Consider the following 16175-nt stretch of genomic DNA (forward strand, 5'->3'; position numbering starts at 1 on the left):
GATTGACTAGCTTTCTTATAGTGTATAAATAAAGCAAGTGTCACACTAGACGATTTTTTCTGTTGATTTCAAGGCTCATTTACATAGTTGCTGGAGAATCAGAGAGAGCCAGTGTGTATGATATGGGGTACAATTCCACTTCATTTTTAGACACTTGCAATGTTCCCTAAGCACTTCCCCTAAGGGGATTACCCCCCCCATTTTGAAGAGCATTTCACTTCGTCAAGTGGACGAGGGAAGGACAGACCCTCGACAGGGAGCGAGTTTATTCATATACACAATTCATATACCACAATCCAACAAGACATTCCAAGTGATCAGGGGCATAGGGCTGTCCATTTAAACCCATTGTAAGGGTTCTGCCAATAGTGGGCACTCAAGTAACGTAAGCAATACGAGTCCGTGAGATGGAGGGAAGTTAGCGAGTAAAGAGCATAAAATAGTGAATTGGAACTTAGCCCAAGTCTTTCAGCAGGTGGGTGTTAACACCCACAGCGACTCAACTCCTTGCTGAGTTAATGGCTCGACCATCCCAAAGTCAACTTACAACATGTTTGAAATTATTAGAGGAAGTCAGTGATGTCAGCTCTCATTGTCTTGGCAGTGACCAATGAAGAACTGACAAGATCCTGTCCTGCTGCTCATCCTATTTTTTTGTACTGCACACACTGATATTTATAAATGATGATTGTGTATCCAAAAGCGGTGACAGAATAGTCTGTGTTTAATGAATTTAATTATTTTTCTCAACAAAGCTGTACATGAACATATACTTACTACAGCAGGCCTGAAAGGATAAACACACACTTTTTCAATGGGTTTTGAGAAAGAGACTATGATTCCCAAGAGTCACAATGTGCAAGCAACAAAGGCAAAATAAGTTTGTGTCTCCAAAATCCTCCATAAACACTTAGAAGTTGGAGGGCTACCATCTTGCTGTCAGGCCAGGATTGGGTTCACCCTCAATGCACCAATGCACATCTCGCTAGGCTTAATGAACTAAGTGACCAAACTGCTGACACGCTGTCAAGCCATGGCAGATGAGTGAACCTCCTGATTGTCAAGGTGATCCACAGTAAACTCAAGCACAAACCTGGTCCACAAACCTGACAGCATCACAGCAAACTGACAAAAAAGACAAAGCTTTTAAACAACAAAAATGCACTTTAGCGTAAATACTGTATATATAGAGCTTGTGAAAAGATTGTGAAGATGCCACTGCATTCTCATGTAACACACTTTTTGCAATGCTGTTTAAGCCCACTTAAAGATATGTTGTTATCTGGCCAATAAAATGTAATTGGAGCTAATTATACTGCTGATTAGCCTAATTAAAGCTTAGCTTATCCACTTAAGGATTAGGGGCTAAAGTAAGCCTTACACTGATTATAATGTGAGTGTGTTCAGAAATCATAACTGTACAATTCCCTGGCCTGCCCATGAGCCAGAGTCCACATTAAGTCACATGGTTACAAAGCTGCCAGAGGCTGGAAAGAAAACCTGTAGGTGACGGGATGATTAAATAGACTCATCCTATGCAACCTATTCACAGATTCAGAGTCGGCACTACCACAGGGAATCGTAAAAACACATTTGCATTGCAGTCTTTGTGCAGCTAAATAACATGAAACGCTAATTTTAAACCTGAACATTTATGAGCCATTTACTGTATGTTTTCAATGAAATGTCTTTTCTCTGATGTCCATTTGGTTTGCAATCATGCCCCTTTGAACTGTAAGGAAGATGTTTGTGTACTGTATCATGTTTTCTTGGTTGGATCTGCACTCTTCTTGTCATATATGAATTCACAAAGGAGATCATTAGCTGGGACACAGAAACAAATGCTGGTTTGAATTCTGTGGACCACTGAATCTGAATTGTTGTTGAATGCTGTCTTCTTTTTACCACTTTAAAAGAGTGAAGTCAGTCAGCCTTAAATGGAAGTAGCTAAATGTTGTTCATTGTAAAGCATCATAAAGCTTTTCTAATGTTCCTCAAACATTTTCTCATATTGGGGTCCAAATAACAAAATGCCCTTAAAATACAGTAAGCTACATTCACACTGGATTTCAGAAAACTACAGTCAAATCGCTGGAGAGCTTTCTATGTGAATGCAAACTGGAGTCAGAATGCTGGAAAATTCAATCTTCGTATCAAGATCCTAACATTATCGGGACCAATTACGGAGCATGTGAGTGTGAACAGGCATCAGGTATTTTATGACTATTTGACTACAGGAAGAAAGGAAAAGTTTGTATACAGACAATGACGTAAAAAGAAAATAACAATAGCTGTGAACTGGAACAATACAGAGACTAAGGGGCTACTGACAATCCATGCAGACATCAAAATTATCCTTACGCAATGCAGTTGTTTAACATAAAAAGAAAGATGAAAGAGCGGGGCTTCTCAACAAGTACAGTAGATGCCATATAGTGATGTCACTCTGTCTTTACGGGCCTGTCCATGATGTGTGTGAATAGAGGGTATGCATTGACATCACATTCCCTCTGGTACACACCCCCTCAGCTGAACTGAGTGGCAAAACATCCTGCAGCATGACTAGATTTAATAGGGGAAACTGCAATTAACGGTTAAAATTAAAGGCAGTTGGACTCGACAGTGTTCCTTACATCTTACCAAAGAACCAGTGGTCCTGGACACTGACATTTGGCCAGGAATTGGGTTTCCTGACCTGTATATGTACCTGATTTTGATGCTGTGGAAATACATAAAGCAAAGCTTGTGAGAGCTTTATTTGCTAGACAACACTATAAATACAATATAGGTAGATATAAATCTGGATGATCACTTGTATCATTGTTATATGTATCATCATATCTCCCAGCCCTAAAATTTGTTAAAACACTAGTGACAAAGCCATCATAGACATAACATTATGAATTATGTAAAGCCACTCAGAATAAATGTGTTTTGTGAAGAGCTACACTGTAAAAAAAATCCCGTAGTTTTTACGGAAAAAAACTGGCAGCTGGGGTTACCAGAACAATTCCGTAAAATATACAACAAAACAGTAATTGCTTTTACCGAATAACATGTACATTTTACAGTTTAAACCAGCATATAACACACTGGAGTTCTGTTATATTTACTGGTTTAAACTGTAAAATGTACGTGCTATTCTGAACAACATGTCAATTTTACAGTATAATCCAGTAAATATAACAGTAATTTTCAGTAATATGATATAAAGTTAATTTACCGTCCTATTGAAGTATTAATATCTGTTTTGTACACTGATAACCACCAATCACAGCAGTGATGAGAGTCACATGATCAATCAAAGCTCAACACAAGCAGTTCTTCCACAAGAAAGTTAATACTAATATATATAGAAGCTGCACAGTGTCATTCACACAAACATTAAACACCATCATGGTAACACATGAAATTTTAAAAATGCAATAAACATTAATTTAACAACATTAAATGTAACATAAACCCCTAATGTACATAACTGATTAGAAAAAACGAAGAAAACTATGAAGAAACAAACATAGTTATTTCAACAAAAATACATCAAATGTGAAGTGTCACAGGGAATTGTGGGAATGTCAATTTACGGTTTTTCACTGTAAATTATACAATGAGTTGTTTTTTCACTTTCAAAAACTGTAAATTTAACGGTATGTTACAGTAAAATTACATTAAATGTACCGTTAGATCTATCACAGTTATTTACCGTATATAGTACGGAAACTTTCTGTTAACCAATTAACAGTTTTTCACTGTAGCATTTTTACAGTCTTTTACCGTTAAAATTACGATCATTTTTTACAGTGTAACAAATTTGACTTGACGCTTGGTCGTACTTCAAGATTGCATAAAAGTGACTTTTATGTCACTTTTGAATATTCTTTTTGGATATTATGACATCAATGGATATTCTGGTTGTTTCAATATCAATATAATGTTTCTGTGAATCCATTTTCTTTTCTTTTCTTTTCTGTAGCTTTCGGCTGTAAAAGCTCAGATTTCTTGTTGAATCTATTTGTACAGTCAATCGCAAACTCTTTCCCATTTTAGATGTGTTTTGTATGTTTTTCGCAGCATTCAAGCTGAACACCAATGCTGCCACTCAGTCTTTTTGCCACTCAGTGGGTGACTCCCTCCTACTGTGACATGATGTGCATACCGTCTATAAAAGCAAAGAATATGGGAAACGTCTAGCAGCATGGATGAACAAAATCATGCAATGCCAGAAAACAACTTGTACAGAAATTTTCAAGAATCTGTGTGAAAAACCTACCATTGCGTAGTGCCTTAGTGAATATTGGATTATTGTGCCATTTCAGTTACCAAAGCTGATTATTTGTGGCAACCCATTATGTGTGCTGTAGAATTCGTATTTTTGTAGCATGTGTTCAGTTGTATCCCTGCCTGAGGGCACAATGACCTGTGAAGAGCAGGATGACCAGCACTGGTTTAATGTTCTCTCCAAGCCTGATGGCCTGAGTAACACTGTTGCATCCACGTTGATCTCCTCATACTGTGCTTGCAGTCTACAATTTGAGAAATGCGTTGTTTTTCCCCATCGTTACGTCCTGCATAGAGCATTCTAGCCTTTTAAGTATACTCTTACCATGAACTCATATTCAATACATGCACACTACAACTTCCTTCTGCTTTGAAGTTCTGACCTCACATATCCATTTTTGTTGTTTTCACCTTCCCCTTCTGTTGTCTTTATTGGTATTTTTTAAATAGTAGAAAAATGTCTTAGGCTGTGTGTGTTTCTCAAATCATATATTTTCAGGCAGACTGTCCTCACTATTAATTGCAAGTGATCAAATAAGATGTGTGTGTCCAAACTAGGGCTGCACGATTTGGGGAAAATGTCATATTGCAATAATTGAGGTCAATATTGCGATTGCGATATGCGATATAATAAACAAATGGTTTCATGAGTCAACTTGCTTGGTTCTCAAGGAAAATAAATGCACACACAGATTAGTGATAATCTGCCTAAAGAAAAAAGTTCTTTAGTCAAGAGCAGTGAGTGTTTTTCTCTGTTCCCTTTGTTCTTTGATTAACTTTAGGGACAGATATAATTAGTGGCTACTGTGTACTGTCCCTTTAAGACCAGCCGCTGCTGTCAGAGACGCGATCTCACACGCGCCTCATTCTCTCACGAGTCATCACAACTCTTCACGTTCATCATAAGACTACTCTTATGTTATGAAGGTACTCAACAAAAAGACATTTTGGCATAATTGTGTGTGTTATTGTTCGTTCAAGCTCGAAAGAGAACTGTATTCTGGCATGCTGTTTTGTGCGCACGCACGATATTAGCGCGAGTCTTTCTGTGTGTGTCAGTCAGGACATTCACAGGCAGCGCGTTCTTTTTTGTGTTATCGCGCATGAATGGTTTAAAAGCATTTGCATGAATAAGAGCGGGATCATGTAACACTAGCCAAAGGATGCCAAAAATTAACAGATGCTGTGTTAATTGCGTTAACAGCACTAATTTGTTTATTTAATATAAAATCGCAGCATTTTGCGTCATATAATCGCGTAGGCTTGACATCGCGATTGCGATTGCGATATGATTAATCGTGCAGCACTAGTCCAAACATAACCAATCTATCTGCATGGGTTGCTTTGGTAATGATGTAGGCATACATGGACTGGATATGAAGACTGAGAACCTAAGAACCTGTTTCAAGCGAACAAATGAAACATACTTTTGGCTTAGCAGACCTTGAGCCACAACCATGGTCTAATGTTCCATACCATAGTAGACACTATAGTGATTCTTCTCAGAAAAGAATGATATGGACCAACTGCTAGCATCATTGGGTGACACTCTAAACATGCTCCATGTACTCAGAACTGAGAAGAGCTGCTGAAACTTGCACTCTAAAATTGGCATTATATAGGCTAGTTGGACTGTGGCTGGACCTAGACAGAAGATGTGAGAAGCTTTGATGTGGGAGACAGGGGGAACTCCTGGACTGCTTCAGCTAATGCTTCACAAAGACATGCTGGATGAAAGGTACAAAGGCACAATGCTAACATACCAATATGCTCTTAACATTTAATGTAGCCTTCCTGGCCAGTAAGATCTGAAAGATGAACTTACATCTTGCAAATAAGTATAAAATGGTGTGAAGGACACTTTGTTAGGTTGAATGATATTTGATGAAGGTCCTTTGTCCAAAAAAGAAAGAATTGTGCAGCGCTGGCTACGTGTTTTTTTATTTTCTGTTTTTTTCTTAACGTTAAAAAAGCAGCTGAAATTTTCATAGCCTCATAAAAGAGGTCTGAAGCACTGGAGTGGAACAGAGTGGCGTTTACATGTGAAAACATGAACACAGGACTTGCTCAGATGACACCACTGAAAGGAGAAATCATATAGGGTGCCATCAGCCAAGCTACTGTACTAACCAACCCTTCCATTAGCGAGTTATAAGGAGAAACAGACTACTGGCTCACTTCAGCAGTAAATAAAGCTGAGGAGAGAGGAAAGTGACTCTGCCACTCAAGATACTTTGTGTTACATGGTAAAATTATTAGGTCTCTGGAAGCATCTAATTATGAGTATTTATGACAGGGTGCTCTAGACTGTAATAACAGCTTGGCTTGCAAGTGGCACACTTTATGTCTCACTTCCCCTTCTTTCTTTGTCTCTCTGAGCTGTTTTTGAAGTGTATTTGAGCATATCTATTTATTCAACAGAAAACAGGAAAACCTGGATATTTTTACAGTACAAATCTGTATATATTATTATTGTTAAAACCTTCAGAAACACCCTTTAGATCATTTTGGTGTTTCATTTGTTTGTTTTTTTCAGTATAAGGTTTAATAATACACATATGTAAACCCTTTACAATAAGCTGTTTTTAAATACACCATAAATGATACTAAAGCATAGTTCAGTGTCCCAATCTCTGAGTTCAGAGCTACTAAACAGAATGGCTTCTTTCATAACTTTCCTCAGACATCAGCCACAGGCAATCCGACTTAACCAAGGACAAACATACAGGCAGGAGAGCATTTCTGCAGACCCCCTTCATCTCTATTTGACATGTGCTGACTCTCTGCTCCATTAGGACATGAATAAAGCCTTCCATACAGAGACAGAGAGAGAGATCCAGATTTGAGCTATACTGTATTTTCACAGGAAGGGTACACTGACTAATCCATACTCATCCCTGCTTCTGCCCCTGAGACACAACATGCTTTATTAGTCTGCTGCCCCTCACCTGAGGCACAACCAAGAGAGATATTTGACCAAAACCACACACCCAATAAGATAATATCGATTAGCAGCCTTCGCTTCACTATAGCACACAGTTATATATATATAAAGAAATTAAAAAAGTGTCTCATAGCGAAAAACATTTTGAGGATTTTCACTAGTGCCAGAGCTGTTCGTTTGTTTCTGGTGGTGTTGGGTTACTGGCATGTAGCCAAAGGAGAAAGAAAGAGAGGGCCAGGAGAAAATACCTAATAAAGAAAAATGGCTTTTATTGCATTTATCCCCAAGGATTTTCAGGTAAGATATTAGTATTTACTGTAGTTTCGAAATGCAAGAAACTTTTTGGAAACCAAGACTCGCTTAACGAAATATTAACATTGATGGATACTCATGGTGTTTTATCATTAGATGAATAGTAGAATAAGCTTGTATTGGTGGCATTAGTTATAATGATGCCACTGTAGTCATAAAACTACAAATCCTCTAAAATGGCTCAGAGAAATAATAGCAATCACATAGGATAGTTATTGTTCATGGAATCCATGAACATTGATCATACCTCAAAGCATCTGTAACAATGGTTTCTTGTGCTAAAGCATATTATTCTATTGGAGTAGCTTCAGTAAACGTAATGCCAACCTCACAATGGTTGACTGACTGACCAATTTATGAACTTTATATTGGTCCAAAATAATGTCATGTTAAAAGTTTCATTTTTATTTCATTCTGTTAAAGGAATATTCCAGGTTCAATGCAAGTTAAAAATCAATCCACAACATTTGTGGCATTATGTTAATTACAACAAACAATAAATAAATAAATTAATGAATCTGAGCTTAACGTATTAAATTTGGAATGTGTTCTATAATTCCTCTTGGATTTCTTGTATAGGAAAAAAATATTTCCACAATGTCCTGCTGAAAAGATTCAGAAATGTTTTCCATAGTTCTTCATAAAGAAAGATCTTTAGCTCTACCAAAGTCTTGAGGGTATAAAGCTGCTAACAATGAGAACAGGCCACAATCAGGAATGTCACCAAAGCCCTTTTGCTAGTGAGAAACATGAAATGATGCTCTTAAAGCTTAGACACAAAAGTCTTCACAATGAAATGCAGTCTTATTAAAGCTTTAAGGCAAGAAGACTAACAAGTGTCCCAATTAGTCAGTGAGCACAGGTTTTAGTGATATTAAAGCAGTATAGATTACTAGGCAACTGTTACCTTTTGGCCATGAGGTACATTGCGATTTGCTTTTTTGTTTGTTTGTTTTGTTTTTTACAATACAGAATAAGAGAGAAACGTGTGTGTGTGTGTGTGTGTGTGTGTACAAGTTCCTCCTGTGAAAGCAAACATCACCCTTTCCTCTAGACACCTATTAAAAACTGAATTCCTGCACTAACTGTTTGTGTTATCAGTAAACTTCTCCAGCGGAGTTGTCGTCTGGCCAGACCCCTCTTCTCCCTCCCTGTGTCGTCCTCACCCCTGGTCTTCAGAGCTATCAACATGTGGCACGTCCTTGACACACTCAACAAACTCTATCCACGGCTCATTTCCCTCACCTCTCCCTCTCTCTCTTTTAATATGAGGTTGCCTGGTAAAGAAAGCAGGAATCTAATAACGGTGACAGTGGGGCTGTTTTGTTATTGTTCCCTCAAGAAACGGCACAGAACAAAAACATTATAATATAGGAGTATTCATTGCATGTTATGTGTAAAACAACTACTTTTCAAGAAATACACAAACAAGAGACTCAAAAATGGAGAATTAGAGTTAATGTGAGAGTCAGTGTGCTTTATTGTTTAAAGTTCTTGGCTGTGTATCATGTGTGTGTGTGTGTGTGTGTGTGTGTGTGTGTGTTATTCATTAGTTCTCATGCGCATATATATATATATGTATATATACATACATGAGAACTAATAACTCATGACTCCACCAAAAGTCATGTTGTTTAACAAACATATTCCATTTTGTGTGTGTGTGTGTGTGTGTGTGTGTGTGTGTGTGTGTGTGTGTGTGTGTGTGTGTGTGAACATGCTTGGCTTCTCTCATTCCACAGATGCTGAGAGGAATTTTGCACAGGGTTCTCTGATAAATGTTAAGGTCATAGAAAGAGAAAGCGAGAGAGACAGAGAGCGACTGATGAGACTGATGGCAGAGGGAGGACGGGACACATGTCTTGTCTTGTGCATCGCTGCTGTGACTGCATTAGTGGAATGCTATAGTCACATGAAAGAGCTCTCTGAGACGCGGCATTTCTGTCTGCTCAAAAGCTGCACTGTCCCCCTCTCCTCACACTCACGCACAGATAAACACACCGAAACACACATACACACATACTTGAATACAATTATTTATCAACACATCACCAATTAAAAGTATATATGAATAAAATGACTGCACTTAAAAAAAAAAAAAAAAAAATAGTAGTTTGTAACAAATAATACTGCAGTAAATGTTTCCCAACCTCTCTGTAAATAATCATCTAATAAACTAGGCAGCAAAACTAATCAAAATAAAAGTGACTAAGTCAGAACCACAGCATGTATCTAGATTAATAATTATTAAAACACTAGGAAACAGGATTAAAAAGGTCTTCCGAAACAATAAAAAATAATAATAATAATTTTAACAACTTCAGCATCAACAATAACTTAATCAAATGACTCCAAAGTGCCACAGAGAATCAATAATACACAGAGTGAAGTCAATTATTTTTATTTTTTTTAAAGATGAAGAAAAAGTTTGTCAAAAAAAAAGTGCTGTGCAGCCATGTGCTGCTGTGTAGTTCTGGGGGATTTATTTAAGACCTACCACTTATCTTGTCATATCTGATTTCTTTCAGCGCTCTAGTCCAAGCTCAGTCAGAAGTGACACTTTTTAATCAAACCTTTCCTTGGACCTCACAGGATCGCTAAACAGGTTTATCCCTGTTCTTTTTTATTAAGAGACAAATGCACTGCTGGAAATCCCATTGTTTCCAGCACATTTTGTACAACACAATGTGAAACATCTTATTCTGTAGTTCCTCCATATAAACTATAAAAAATAAATCACCCACAATAATCATACACCTCCCCACTGAGTACTTTAGTCACTGCAAGGCTTCTGTTTTGTGCTAGCTTGTAGATCCACAACATCCCCAGCCCAGCTTGGTTCACTCCACAAATAGAAGTGAATTATTGTCTTAGTTCTTTAAGAGAGCAGAGGTTACCCTTAAACTATCATTTCCTCAGGTCATCAATCCAGTTCTAGCAGCTGACACACCAGAGTATTTCTGTTTTACCTCAACATTTACAGCTATCCCGCAACAAAATACCCTTGGCAATGAATCACAGATATACAACAGAGAGCGTGTACTCTTGTTGTGAAAATCAAAAATGCTATTTTAATAGAAAAAAAAGTGTTTGTTGGACACTTTACCAATGATGCCTTGTGTGCATACCAGCACAAAACCACAAAACCTAAAAAAATAATTGCAACAACAAACATAACACCATTTCTTTGATCCTTCTGGAAATCAATACATTTAAAACAATATTTTGTTGTATTTAAGTTGAAAACCCTGTATTTTATTTGAATCTTACATTTCTTAAAATGTATGATGTTTCCTGATCAATTCATATACGATTGTTTAAAAACACTTGTGATCTAACTATATATTGTGATGTTGCTAGAAAATACAGAATACAATACAAAATAAACAATGAAGCCTAATTATTGTAACAAGTTCTCATTACTGAAATGAGATTTAAAATGGTCTCTGTATCCGCATGTTTTTCTTTCATAGTTTTTCTACCAAACATATACATATATATGTTTTTTTTGTTTTTTTATTATTTTTAATTAGCATTCTGGTCTCTCAATGAAATAACTGTCTGCTTTTTAGTTCAATTTCATAGTCTTTTTCTTCAGGTCATTCATCCACACATTCACTTATAATGCCCATCAAAAGAATCCACAGACGGACAAAGGAGGAGAAAATGCCTCTTTTTTTAAAGGAGGAAAAAATGCCTGTTTTCTAACAGCAAATGTACAAAACTTCAAAATAAATTTGAACCATCTCTTTACATAGAAGTAACACTATTCTCGGCTAGGTATTCTCACTGTTTTGCTGGTGTTATGACCAACCTGTCGTACCCACCTACCCCATCCATCCATAACATACTGTCTGTCTATCAGTGTGGACATGGATGAGTTTCAGCAGTGCTCTATATTCCACTTTTTTCGTTTACAGGTTGCACAAGTATAAGGCTTTTCTTTTTTGACTTAATACAAGGAGCACAAATTATTACTATTATCAATATTTTTTTAAGTAGTCCTACATTTCTACTTAGAAACTCAATTTTACATGCGTCACCAACTCAACTCACAGAGAGGTTCAAGAGAGCTGTAAGATCAAATAAGCAGTGTGCGTGTGTGTGTGTGGAGAGTAGGCAGAGGGTCAGAGAACACAGGGCTAAGTGGACCTGCTCTTCATTAAGACAATGTCTCTGGGGGACGTCACTAGGGCTACCTGTCCATGCGCTTATTGAACCGTCTAACCATCATCTACCCTCTTACTCTGCCAAGGCCCCTGGAGAATCACACCAGCACAGCTGACAAGTTCAGCCTTAGACTGCGCCTGCAACATGAAAGCACCTCTTCATTTTACCTCCTCCTTCCCTATCTCTCACACACCCTCTCATTTCTCCCATACTCTTGCCCTGAACCTATGGTCTTTTTTTTTTTTAAAGAAAAAATTAGATGGAACTAAGAAAGACAAAGAGAAAGAGAGCAAGGAGGATAGAGATAGAGAAGGGGGACATAACTGCGTTTGACTCTTGACATGGAGCAGATGAAATGTTAAGTGTCCAGAAAAGTCCGGGGAGCCGTGCAGATTAAAGTCATCAAATGACACTCTTGGAATGCAAATTGGCATTCTTGACTGCAGCACTTGAACAACTGTGCCCCATCACAGACAGCCGCTGAGATTAGGACAAAAAAATATATATAATAATAATAATTTAAAGCGCCAATCTCATAAATCCTTAAGTAGAGTAACGGGGAGATTTTTTTTCCAATTGCATATATTCAGTGATATCTCCTCCTTGTCTCTGCGTTCACTGAGAGTGAAATACCTCAGTGTTCACCTGCCCTTGTAAATCACTTTCTCTCTTTTCAGAAAAACGAAAGCAATAAACATTATGATAAAAAAAACAGGCATGATAGAACATATTGTAATCATCACCAATAGGTTGTACATAAATCTGAAAATAATTTTTAAATTAATTAATTTGGTTGCATTTGTGTATTTCTCGGATGATTAATGTACAAAAATACATTGAAAGTAAATCATGATGATTGCTGCCATTTAAAACCAGTTTTGAAAGCTGAATAATTTTGTCTTGCAATTCATAAACATTTGTGTGAAGTTATTTTATTTTACTTCAAGGATATGTTATATTTTTTAAAGGATATTAACAAACAAATTTGTATTACATTATTCATAAATTCTGTTATTGTATGTTAAATATTTTATATGTATCCATTATAGTTGTAGATGAGTTAAAAATACAGATGATACTTATAAAATTGGACCTATTTGACACATAACCTATTAACGTTTTGATTTAGTTCTATGATTGTATTTTTATTTTATTTTTTTACATAAGCGACTTGTGCACTCATATAGTGTTTTTTATGTAATGAGGAAAAACTGAGATGAAAGAAATCCCCAGGTAAAGCAGTTTATCTTTAACTTGCTTGTTAAAGCAAGTTTGTAAACATGCTCAAGGCGGTAGATTTTCTGATTAAACTTCTTGACCAACACTTTCGATAAACTTCAGTAAGTCATACTAACAGATTTATTTGTATTAAGTTTCATGACATTTGTAACTATTTAAGTGTAGGCGTACGTGTAGTGATCGTAATGAGCGCTATACTGTACAGTAGCCTACTGTTTGTTAATGCCATTAATGAGAGTTATTGTAAAGTGTTCATTTGTTGATCGCTCATACTCACCATTTCTTCATATTGTGTGAATGGCAGAATGAAGTTCAGTCAGATCTCGCCCTCATGTGGGGGGACTCTCTCCTCTTCCCTCTTCTCTTCTTTACGCAAATCTCTCTAAACTCACTCAAAACTTTATGTCTGTCCCTTCAGTTTTAAACCGATAATAATATTGGGAACAACGAGAACAACAGTCCTTTATCGTTTGTAAAACATTGATTTAAAAAAACGGAGTCAGTTCTGCGCTCTCGTCATTCGCATGTACCGGGTCTCAGTAAAGCGAACGAAGCACGTTGGCTGAAATATAAGCAGTTTCGGTGGATCCAGAAGCCCAGCGCTGGTTCCGCTGTTCCAGATCCGCTCGTATAAGACACTCCACCGGGACTGAAGCGGGACTAAAGTGGGTGGGTAGTTTGAAGCAGCGGGGTAAATCTCTGGCTGTCCGGGAAGAGAAAACTGACTGTCTACTCACTCCCGGCTATTTCTTCTGCATAGTCAGCTCTCTCTGACTGCTGCATTACATCCGAAGGAACATGGTGATATATTTTTATCTAGTGTAGTTGGTTGTGCATTATCTTCTAGTATAGATGATAATACATTATCATCTTGTATTTTTTGTTAATTATCTTATATTTATAGGCTATATATTGTTATGTTTGAATTATATTTTATATCTTCTAGTATGTTCAGTAATACACTATCTTCAAGTTAACATAATATATGCTAATTTTAAGTTATGTTATATAGTAAGCTATATTATATTATGTTCAAGTAGCCTATATTTAGGGGGGGGGGGGTAGTCTTATAGTGGTCATGTTCTAGTATTGCTGGTGTAAAGACTAACAGTTATGTTATGATAAGAGCTATCTCTGTGTAAAACCCTTAAAAAATCATGCAGACACTGAAAATGTTTTATTTCTTTATTTTTTATTTTGTTTTACATTTCTACCCAGACTCTAAAATTTTAAAGTAAACATTTAAAATGAATTACTGAAAATGGAATAATAATAGGCCTAAAAATAATTATTACACTACACACTTTAATTTAATGTAAAATTTAATTTTAATGTAAAATGAAATCAACATCTAATAAGGGGCATTCGTAATTGTTGTCTTTAACAGAATAAATGTCCTAAATCGAAATGTGCAATGACTTTACGACTAGGCCTACTTTATGACAAATGGACAGAGCTAGCATTTTTTTATTGCGATGTGAATCAATGATATTGAATGTGTTAGAGTCAGATTTTTGTCCTTGTTTTTTAATAATTCCTTAATGTTCATCAGGCCCAGTTTTACCCAATTTGACTTAAAGGAGAGTACCCCTACAACACACACACACACACACACACACACACACACACACACACACACACACACACAATCACTAAGATAGTTTGCTTTAGAGATGTTTGAGGACACTGATTTCCTATATATCTCCCAAACTTGTGTCCCTAGACTGTCTGAACAGAACGCTTATAAATGTTTAATAATAGACTTGTTTCTTTTTTCCTTATAGTGCGCACAGAGATTGATTCTCAAGAGTGAAAGCTGAGGAAAGTCAAATGACAGACTTCTCCTTTGGACCAATAGAAGCCCCTAAATCCCAAGGCAGTCATTTTGATCAAGCTGAGTGCCTACAAGCCCCACTCACATGTTTGGTCAAGAGGTAAATAATAGATCAGGGATTAAACTTGTGTAGAATTTGTTCTAGGGTAACAAGCTACACACTCCCAGGATATGCATATTCATCTGATGTGCAAGGCCATGGCAGAGTAAATACCATATGCCCGGTAGTTAGAGATCTTAAATCCCTAATTAAATGAGATATTACTGTACATTGCTCCCTGATATGAAACAACAGAACAGAGAAGATAGACCTTTAAAGAATTATGAGTAATGGACACATTAGCATGTTCACGTGGGTTCAGTTTCCTAGCATTAGTCTAGGAATGAGTAATTCTCCTTTTGATGTTTTATGCAACTTCTAGCTTGTACTGATGTGCCATTAAATAGTTTTGAAATCAATTTCATAATCCTTTTTCAAAATTCTTTTGTTACTCTGCATGAAATAAGCTCAATGTAGTCAATTAAATGTCCTCATCATGTGGCAAACCATCCTCTAAGTGCAATGAACAAGTGGCGTCCAAGAGTTATGAACTCCGCAGCTTGACTCCTTTATTTGCTCAAGAAAAACATGACATTAAAGCAGCTTCCTTTCTGAAATCAGCTGCAAAAAGCCACCTGTGGGACCCGAATATAAGTATTGGTTTATGTCAGACCCCTTCCAGTTGTCTAATTACTCAAAGGGCAGTTGATGATGAGCCATTGAACCTTCAACTGGTTTTGGTCCTTTGGGACGGCCATCAGCTGTCATAGACTGTGTGTCTGTTCAATAAATGCCACACGTAGTTCCCGTTTGTGGATACTGAGGAAAATGTCAAGCTGATGGTGTCGCTTGACTTCTGGAAGGAGGCCATGCACGTTTCGCTCTAACTTCGCCGTCCACCCTCAATAAGGAAGTCATTTTTTACCATTGATCTCTTGTCTTGTGTAAACTTTCCCTAAACATCCTAGCTGGAACATTGATTCAAGTTAGAAGGAAACAAAGTACATATTTGTTAGCTATACTTGACGCCATACTTTTAGATGATAATGACCATGGACACCTCTTTGCACACATTCATAAGCATAAACAAAAACAAAGGAGTGAAAAGGTTCTCTGTGTTTGCCAGAGGCTCACATTATTTGAGCAGCATGATCCTCTCAGGGGAAATCTGATACAGCCTGTAGGGGAATCACTTCGCTCCTTTTTCCCACAATTCAACAGACACATGGGGCAAGCATTGCTCCCTCCACCCCACTGGCTCCCCTTTCTCCCTCCATCGCCCACAGGAAGAGAGCCCTCTTATCAATCCTCTCATTATCCGAACCCACTGCCTGCTGAAGACAGTTAGAAGGTCATCA

At 37.2% G+C, this 16175-nt stretch overlaps 1 protein-coding gene across 1 annotated transcript in view; it reads right to left on the reverse strand.

The window, feature by feature from the left end:
- The window catches only part of bnc2 (basonuclin zinc finger protein 2), a 278971-nt gene extending 265291 nt beyond the window's left edge, over positions 1-13680 (reverse strand). Inside the window, exon 1 of the mRNA XM_084091386.1 lies at positions 13221-13680. Within this exon, the coding sequence (XP_083947512.1) occupies positions 13221-13223 (3 nt within the window). The 5' untranslated portion in view covers positions 13224-13680. The remainder of the gene's footprint in view (positions 1-13220) is intronic.
- Positions 13681-16175: the final 2495 nt, after the last annotated feature.

This window comes from Abramis brama, assembly GCF_963993115.1.
Source record: "Abramis brama genome assembly, chromosome: 2".
Classification (NCBI taxonomy): domain Eukaryota; kingdom Metazoa; phylum Chordata; class Actinopteri; order Cypriniformes; family Leuciscidae; genus Abramis; species Abramis brama.